Here is an 8,651-nt window from a genome sequence, read left to right as displayed (position 1 = left end):
GAAGCAAGAGGCTCACTGCCTTGGCTAGGGTCATTTCAAAGCAGTTGCCACCTCTGGTGAGCCAGCTCCACTCCAGCTGCCCGGGGTGCCCGGCCAGCCCCACCGCTGTCCCGGACACGGCGGCTGCAGGACCTCGCCGGCCCCCCAGACGGCTCCCAAGGCCGCCTCAGGGCACTGAACGGCTGGTGGAGCCTCCAAGTTTTGGCCACTGAAACGTGACACGGAGGCGAGGGGGGTATCACCACGCGGAAGAGGCAGGACCTTCCTGCCCAAAACTGCTGGAGTTGACGAGGCGAAGGTGCACACGACACCTCCCTGCCCCCCTCGGAGTTTATTCCCCCCAGCTCGCTCTCTCACTGCCGTGCCCACCGGGTTTGAAGAGCCCGGGCTCGCTCTCACCAAGGCGGGCCGGGGAGGCGGCCCCACCGCCGCCGCCGCACACAAAGCGACCGCCCGCCACCACCGGCTGCTGCGAGCGACGCCCAGTCCCCGCCTCAACCTGCAGCCTATGAGCGAGGAGGTACCGCCCCGAACGGCGGCGGGACCGGGACCGTACCAGCGCCCGCTGTCGCCCATCGCCGAGGGAAGCGCCGTGCTCCCGTCCCGTGCCGCCGCGTCCCGTCCCGTCCCGTCCTGCCCCGTCCCGTCCCGCGGCCCCGCGCCGCGGGGAAGGAAGCGCGAGAGCGGTGGGTGCCGCCGCCGGGGAATGCGCGGGGGCGCCGGGAGCGCCGGGAGCGCCGCCGTTCGCGCCGTTCGTCCGCAAGGTGTCGCCGTCGGCAGCGGAACGCGGGCGGCTCCCGCCGTATCCCGATCCCGGTCCGGGTGCCGGTGCGGACACGGGAGCGCTGAGCGCGGGGTTGGCCGGGCCCGTCCGCCCGCCCCCCTGCCCGGGTCCGGCCCCGACAGCGCGCCCGCGGCAGCGGCGGCGTGAGAGCCCCGCTCGCCTGCGGGGAGGCGGTCGCTGCAGGGCAAGTGCTACTGATCATGTTCAGAGCCCCGAGTTGGAGTGGCTCTCTCGCCCAGCCACTTCCCTCAGCCCCGACTTGTTTATTTATTTTCAACTGCCCCGGGTGTTTGTGCGCGAGGTCGCAGCGGCGGGTGCTGGGGGGACACCGCTCCGGAGGCGACGTTTTCCCCGAGCTCGGGGCCGTGGGGGGAGCGGGGAGTATAGAGTACCCAAGGGACTGGGGGGCTCGGCAGGGCCGGCCCTGGGACATCCGAGCGCCCTCCCGGAGGATAAAGAGCGAACGGGGCTTTTGGCGCCAAACGCGCGGTCCCGCCCTGCGCGCGTGGAGGGGGGGCAGGGCCGTCGCTCCCGCCTTTCTCCCCCTGTTTCCTAGCTCTCCTTCCTGAGTGTGTCAGGGTTTTTACCGATTTTTTTTTATTGCCTTTTGGGGGGGTTAATAATATCCAGCAGCTTCAAAGCGAGGCAGTGACAGTCATCTGTCTGCGAGCAGAGGGTGGATGCGGAGGCCGGGGCGGCCGCGGGGGCCGGCGGGCGGGCGCGGAAAGTGCCACAGACACCATCAGCTGCCTTTTTTTTTTCTCTCCCCTTCCCCCCGCCACTCCTCCCCCTCACACACCCACCACCATCACCAAGGAGGTAAGAAGAGGAAGCTGCAGGCTCTGGGCTGCAGGACAAAACCCCAGTCAAATAAATCCAATTCTCTATCGCGTTTGAGTTGCCGAGAGGAGGATGGGGCGGGAAGGGGAGCGCAGGGGCAGAGCGGAGCGTGAATGGGGTTCTCACTGAGCAGAAGGAAATCCTGGAGGATATTTGTGTTTTGGTTTGGAGCTGTCGCATTGAGATCGCCAGTGTTTTGTAGGTGCCTCTTTACTGCTTTGCATTTTAAACGGTTTAATGTATTTCCCTAGTAGAAAAATGCACAGTCCTGGAGGCGCTCAGGGGGCGGGGCGGGAGCGCAGCTGAGCCGAGCCGGGCGCGTTTCTCGGCGTTTCATCATAAGGCTTTTCAAGGATTTTTTCTTCCCCCTCTTTTGGTCTCCGTTTCAGCGTCAGCTGTTGTGAACCCAGCAGAACGATTTCCTTTCGCGGTACCTTTACCAAACTGAATGGAAACGCTGACTGGCTTCTTTGGACTTTAAGCCTTTTTTTTGGTTTTGTTGTTGGGATTTTTTTGTGTGTGTGTGTTTTTTTTAATGTCTGATGCAACGGAGCTCTCGGCGGAGGAATGGGGCAGTGGTTGAATGGCCGCGGGTAGTGAGTGGGGGTCTGGCCGAGGTAAGGGCAGCACCGTACATTCCCCGGAGTGAGAGAGCTGGAGAGCGGGTGTGTTTGCAGGAGGTTTGAGTGCATGAAGTGGCAAAATGAGCAGAGTTGTTGTCCTTGCAACCTCGCTGTTGCAGGAAAAAGGGGGAGAAAAACTTCCCGTGCCTTCTTGGCAAATCAGGAGGCTTTGTTGGTGGCGCTGGGGTGGTTTTAATGCATTTTGTGCGTGAGATTATTACATAAGGTTGATAATTTCTGTTGCTGCTGGATTTCCCCTCCTCTCCCCCCTCCCCCCGTGGTTTGTGTGCGGATTTCGCTGGCTCGCTTTGAGTGAGTGAACTGGCGATTTGCGAAGTTGCAAAGAGCCCCTCCGCCCCCTTTTTTGCATCCTTCTCCTCTCCTCTTTGCACTGCTCCGCAGATGACAAAAGGAGTAAACTTCCTCTACTTTTGCTGGCATATTAAGAAGCCTTTCTGGAGAGATTACGGTATCAAAGCCATGCATCTGTCTGTAGTTACTCTGCAGTTTTGAGCGTTTGAAGCGGTTTGGGGAGAGCAGGCGAGGGCTATGAGCACAGGCTGGGTTTGTGTCCCCGCGGAGCGGCGGGGCAGGCTCTGCACGGGGGAGCACTACCTGAGCGCTTTGCTTTCAATATCTTGAGTCGGGAGGAAAGGTGTGAGATGCATTTTTTTCCTCAACTTGCTGAAGGCTCCCTCTGCCTTGCTATTGATGGTGGGATTATTATTTTTTTTCCCTTCCGTTAGGAGGGAGTCACGGTCTTGGCTGCTTCTTAATTCGTATTTTAATTGTGGTGTTTTTTGTTTTTTTTTTGGTTTAGTTTCAGGTCTTGGGAGAACCTCTTTTCTTCTTCTTCTTGGTGGAAATACCCATAAAACCTGTCTTTGAAACCATTGCCCGACCCAGGGATCAGCAAAAAGAGACCCGTAATGCCAGGAATGGTCAGTAAAAACCCAGATCTCGAGTTCGACTCTTTGCAGCCCTGTTTCTATCCAGACGAAGATGATTTTTATTTGTGCGGGCCGGACTCCGCTCCCCCCGGCGAGGACATCTGGAAAAAGTTTGAGCTACTGCCCACCCCTCCCCTGTCTCCCAGCCGGGCCGGGCTCCAGGAGCACCCTCCGGGGTGGGGCCCGGTGGCGTGGGGAGGGGCGGCCCTGGGGGGCTGCCGCCCCACCGATCCCCTGGACTGGGCGTCCGAGCTACTCCTGCTGCCCCCCGAGGCCGACCTGTGGGGCGGCGCGGACGGAGGGGACTTCTTCGAGACGGGGCCCGGCATGACCAACAATCTCAACTCCATCATCATCCAGGACTGCATGTGGAGCGGCTTCTCCGCCCGCGAGAAGCTGGAGCGGGCGGTCACCGAGAAGCTGCAGAGCAAGGCGCTCGCCGCCGCCGCCCCGCCGCCACCCCCGGGGCCCGCGGGCGGCCCCGCCGCCGGGAGCGGCCGCGCGGAGCTGGGCGGCGCCGTGCCCGAGTGCGTAGACCCGGCCGTGGTGTTCCCCTTCCCCGTCAACAAGCGGGAGGCGCCGGCGGCGGCCCCGGCGGGCGGTGGGGCTCCGCGGGGCGGCCGCTCGCCGCGCCCCGCCGGGGAAAGCCGGGCCAGCAGCAGCAGCTCCGGGGACGACACGCTCAGCGACTCGGGTAAGCGCTCCATCACCGGACGGTGGGGAGGGGGGGAGGCTCCGGGCCCCCGCCAGCTGCCCCGCAGCGGGAGGGGGCGGCTGCGCCCCGGTGGCGGCCCCCGGCGGGGCGGGGCGGGGCGGCCGGCAGGCGGCAGCAGGGGCGGCCCAGCGCCGGGGCCCCCGCGGGGGCGGCGGACACGGCCCGGGGGCAGCGCCCGCCAGCCCCTTGTGCTGTGCAGGCAGGTCTGGGGGGCGGCGGGGCTGAAGCGTCACTAGGGAGCCGGCCCGCCCCGGGGGAGCTGCGTGGTGCCGGGGAGCCCCGGCCTCCCTCACCGTGTCCTGCCCCCCGTGGGGCGGAGGGGGCGGTGCGGGCCGCCACTGCCACCCTGGGCACGGGGTTTATGGGGGTGACCGTGTGCGTGTGCCCTCAGGCGCGATCTGGGAAGACTGGAGCCGGGCTAGTGACCGCTTAGAGCAGTGCTTGTACTGACAGAGCCCAAAATGTCCAAAACGTCCCCTGTCCTTGCACGCAGTCCAGGAGTCCACTTGGACTGAAATGCGGTTCGGCTTGTGTGGATGAACTGGTCCCTATGACCACAACCACAAACTTGGTGATCCGTCCCGGGTTTCAGAGCCTGCTGTCCCTTTAATGTCTGGTTTGACAGCTTTGGGTGAGGAAGCACTTCCAACAGCTGTCTTCTTGGCAGTGCACCAAGCGCCGGCTTAAAGGGTCCCCGGCTGGAACAGCTTCACCTTCTGCCTCAGAACAAACCCAGCGATTGTTTCGTTTTCCGGCTGCTTTTCTACCAAGCAGGGGCTGTGTTGTGGCTCTGTGCTTGACTTTTGTGTCGCAGCTCGACGATTCCATTCAAAATACATACATTCTACCTAAAAATTCTTTTCTGCCTCTGTGATTATGTGGGTGGTAGCCCTGCTTTGATTAAAAATCAGACGTGCTTAAAAAAACCCACCTCATTAAACTTAAAAAGTTTTCAGAAATCACTATTCTTTGCTCATTTCGTGTGCATTACATTACTTTTACAGATCTCTATCTGACTACATATGGTGGGCACACCCTGGTTTTGCCATCAGTTATTTTATTACTGCTTTTACTGGATATATTTTGTCAATAAATACATCTGGATTCATACTTGGTCAGAGTATTTTCAGCCAGAATAACATCTAATTTATTTTCCATTTTTTATTACCAGAAGATGATGAAGATGAGGAGGAAGAGGATGAAGAAGAAGAAATAGATGTTGTTACAGTGGAGAAAAGACGCTCCTCCACCAACAAGGCTGTTACCACCCTTACTATTACAGTGCGTACTAAAAATACTACTTTTCCATCAGTCACGACACAGCAGAATGGACTGATTTTAAAGCGTTGCGCACCAATTCACCAGCAGCATAATTATGCCGCTCCTTCTCCATACATGGAGCCTGAAGAAGCTCCACTGCAGAAAAAGTTAAAAACCGAGGTGCCCCGTCCAGTGAAACCCATGATCCAACCAAAGCCTAAGAGTTCAAGTCCTCGAAACTCTGATTCAGAGGATAGTGAACGTCGACGCAACCATAACATCCTGGAGCGTCAACGACGTAATGATCTACGGTCAAGTTTCCTCACACTAAGGGACCATATTCCAGAACTGGTTAAAAATGAGAAAGCTGTGAAAGTTGTGATCTTGAAAAAAGCCACTGAATATGTTCATTCTCTTCAGGAAGAGGAGCAAAAATTATTGCTAGAAAAGGAAAAATTGCAAGCCAGACAACAACAATTGCTAAAGAAAATAGAATACAAGAGGACTTGCTAAACTTTTTTTTTGTTTTGGGTCTTTTTTTTTTTTTTGGCTGACCAGGACAGTCATTGCCACTTTGCACATTTTTGATTCTTTTAAAAAAATTGTGTTTTTTGACGTTAAGAATGTTGGTTTTAATTTCAATCCAGTCCCTGAAGTAATCGACAAACTATATTATCCGGGTACGGAGCAAATGGATGTTCTTGCAAGGAGTTTATTGCAAGACTACCAAACAACAAAGAACTGCCTTTGTTTTTCTTCTTAAGAACTGTAGATGGTGGGGATTTTTTTTGTTTAATTGTTGTGAGCATTTGGAGCTGCTGATGACATCTAGTTGAGTTTTAAAATGTTCATTTCTAAGTTTTATGGTGCTTATGTTCTAACAGATGTTACTTTAGGGGTTGGCATTTTGTACCCCTGTGGGAATTTCTGTAAATACCATCTACACACTTGCCTTTTGTACATGTCTTGGGTTATGAGAGGTGGCTTTTGCTGCCAGTATTAGACTGGAAGTTCATACCTAAGTACTGTAATACCTCAATGTTTGAGGAGCATGTTTTTGTATACAAATATATTGTTAATCTCTGTTATGTACTGTACTAATTCTTACATTGCCTGTATACTTTAGTATGATGCTGATACATAACTAAATTTGATACTTATATTTTCGTATGAAAATGAGTTGTGAAAGTTTTGAGTAGATATTACTTTATCACTTTTTTGAACTAAGAAACTTTTGTAAAGAAATTTACTATATATGCCTTTTCCTAGCCTGTTTCTTCCAGTTAATGTATTTGTTAATGTTTGGTGCATAGAACTGGGTAACTGCAAAGTTCTGTGTTTGATTTCTTCCAACGATGTACATTTAGTGCTGCGTCTTATAGCACTTTGAAATACCTCATGTTTATGAAAATAAATAGCAATTACATGATGTGCCATTTACTATTTTTCTTTTAAATAAAATCTTTAACTTTGCAATGTTGATTAAATACAAAAACATGGTCCTGTATCCTGGACATTTCAACTTGCAAACCACAGGTGATGCTTTACGAAAAGTCAGCTAGGCAGGACATTTCCATTTTTGGTTAAAATCAATTGTAATAAGAACAGTTTTCCTGTTATTTCATACTTGTGATGTCAGGATCATCCAAGGGGACCAGATATCACAGGTAATGGAATGACTTACAAAGACTTCTGGAATACCCACTGTAATCAGAGAATTGGGAGGGATCAGAAACAACAGGGCTAGCATGCTTCTGATAAGGGGCTGGCCTCATTGTGGCACACAGGTGGATGAGTATTTGATGGAGGTACACTTGCCAAAGCACAGAAAGTGAAATATTGGTAGTAAACAAAGATTTTCCTTGGTTTCTATTCTTTGCATTACAAAAGGTTTGAAGCTGTCCCATCATTGCATGGAGGAATTAATGTTCCTGTTGGTAGCTAAAGATCCTGTTTGTTACTACTTGTGTTAAGTCAGTAAAATTAAAAATCCCAAGGAAGATACAGAGCCATGAAGTGTGTGTCAAATGAACATGAAACTTGGCAGGTAGTTGTCTCAAGAGGGCATTTGGTGTGACAGGAGCAAGATGTGAAAGTCCACATTTGGTCATTGGGTTAAACACCATGGGACCAAGGAGTTGCCTGTACAGGTATTTGTGACATTGTCTTTCCTCACTCTGACTCTGAAAAAGGAGGTATGAATTAATGACCAAATGGCCAGTAAGTCCCTTGAGGATCCACTTGCAAGAAACTAGTCTGGGACATATGCCCCTACTTGAGCCACAAAGGAAGTTGCTTGGTGATGGAGGTACAGAAATCTCAGGTTTGCCATGAGGGAACAGTAAGTGCAGTGTGTGGGCAAAATCACCGCAGTAATGGGTGTGCCATATGTCCATCCCTATAATTTGTTACGTATTCATAACCCTCTGTGTTCTTGGGCCCCAGCCAGTTTCTGTACCATGACCATTGGGGACTGTACTTATAGTTCAGTCCAGTAAATCCAGACCTTCAACAGGCAAAAATTAGTGTGACACTGGATTCAGCTAGGCCTACACAAGTTTATGGCATTTGAAGAACTGGCCTGAATAGACTTGAGATCTAAATTCAGACTTGACCACAGTCATTCCATATATAAAATCTTTATTTTCATTCCCTTGATGTGTACTTTATCATGCTGCTTCCACTTGCCCAGTACAGTGAAAAAAACAATAAAAGACAGCCTAAGCAGAGACAATTGGTGTGGACAATCACAGGGTACATTTATTTGTACTAGCTAAACTAATTTTCAAACCCCATCTTATTAGCCAACTGTGGTACTGTTTTCAAACAAGGTATAAGTCACATGCATCGTCTTGAAGAAGGAAACCTTCCCTTCCCTTCCCTTCCCTTCCCTTCCTTTCCCTTCCCAAACCTTCCCAAACCTTCCCAAACCTTCCCAAACCTTCCCAAACCTTCCCAAACCTTCTCAAACCTTCCCAAACCTTCCCAAACCTTCCCAAACCTTCCCTTCCCAAACCTTCCCTTCCCTTCCCTTCCCAAACCTTCCCTTCCCAAACCTTCCCTTCCCAAACCTTCCCTTCCCTTCCCAAACCTTCCCTTCCCAAACCTTCCCTTCCCTTCCCTTCCCAAACCTTCCCAAACCTTCCCAAACCTTCCCAAACCTTCCCTTCCCAAACCTTCTCAAACCTTCCCAAACCTTCCCAAACCTTCCCTTCCCAAACCTTCCCTTCCCAAACCTTCCCAAACCTTCCCAAACCTTCCCTTCCCAAACCTTCCCTTCCCAAACCTTCCCAAACCTTCCCAAACCTTCCCAAACCTTCCCAAACTTTCCCAAACCTTCCCTTCCCTTCCCTAACCTTCCCAAACTTTCCCTTCCCTAACCTTCCCTTCACTTCCCTCCCCAAACCTCCCTTCCCCTCCCCTCTCGTTCCCCTTCCCCCTCCTGAAGAACTTTTGGTCTAAGTCCTCCACTCAGAGCA

General features: G+C 52.8%; 1 protein-coding gene across 7 annotated transcripts; it reads left to right on the top strand.

Annotated features, from left to right (window-relative positions):
* Positions 1 to 529: 529 nt before the first annotated feature.
* Positions 530 to 7,407, top strand: MYCN (MYCN proto-oncogene, bHLH transcription factor). Of its 7 annotated transcripts, none has more exons than XM_051778332.1 (3): positions 530 to 686; positions 3,068 to 3,891; positions 5,084 to 7,407. In XM_051778332.1, exons 2-3 carry the CDS (start codon positions 3,177 to 3,179, stop codon positions 5,683 to 5,685), a joined length of 1,317 nt encoding a protein of 438 aa, XP_051634292.1. In that variant the 5' UTR covers positions 530 to 686; positions 3,068 to 3,176; the 3' UTR covers positions 5,686 to 7,407. The 7 variants fall into 7 exon arrangements, with proteins under 7 accessions (XP_051634292.1, XP_051634290.1, XP_051634293.1 ...); XM_051778330.1 differs by lacking the exon at positions 530 to 686 and adding an exon at positions 994 to 1,603; XM_051778333.1 differs by lacking the exon at positions 530 to 686 and adding an exon at positions 1,622 to 1,822.
* The last annotated feature ends 1,244 nt before the right edge of the window (positions 7,408 to 8,651 follow it).

Source organism: Manacus candei, unplaced genomic scaffold (genome assembly GCF_025592945.1).
Source record: "Manacus candei isolate 608988 ecotype Guabito, Panama unplaced genomic scaffold, ASM2559294v1 h1tg000011l, whole genome shotgun sequence".
Classification (NCBI taxonomy): Eukaryota; Metazoa; Chordata; class Aves; order Passeriformes; family Pipridae; genus Manacus; species Manacus candei.
Note: the sequence above shows the minus strand (reverse complement) of the source record. Positions and strands in the feature narration are given on the sequence as shown.

Excerpts from the sequence above, each read along its gene's own strand:
- MYCN (XM_051778332.1), top strand. The coding sequence starts at position 3,177 with ATGCCAGGAATGGTCAGTAAAAACCCAGATCTCGAGTTCGACTCTTTG. Across the intron at positions 3,892-5,083 it reads CGACACGCTCAGCGACTCGG|AAGATGATGAAGATGAGGAG; the intron begins GTAAGCGCTCCA and ends TTTTATTACCAG.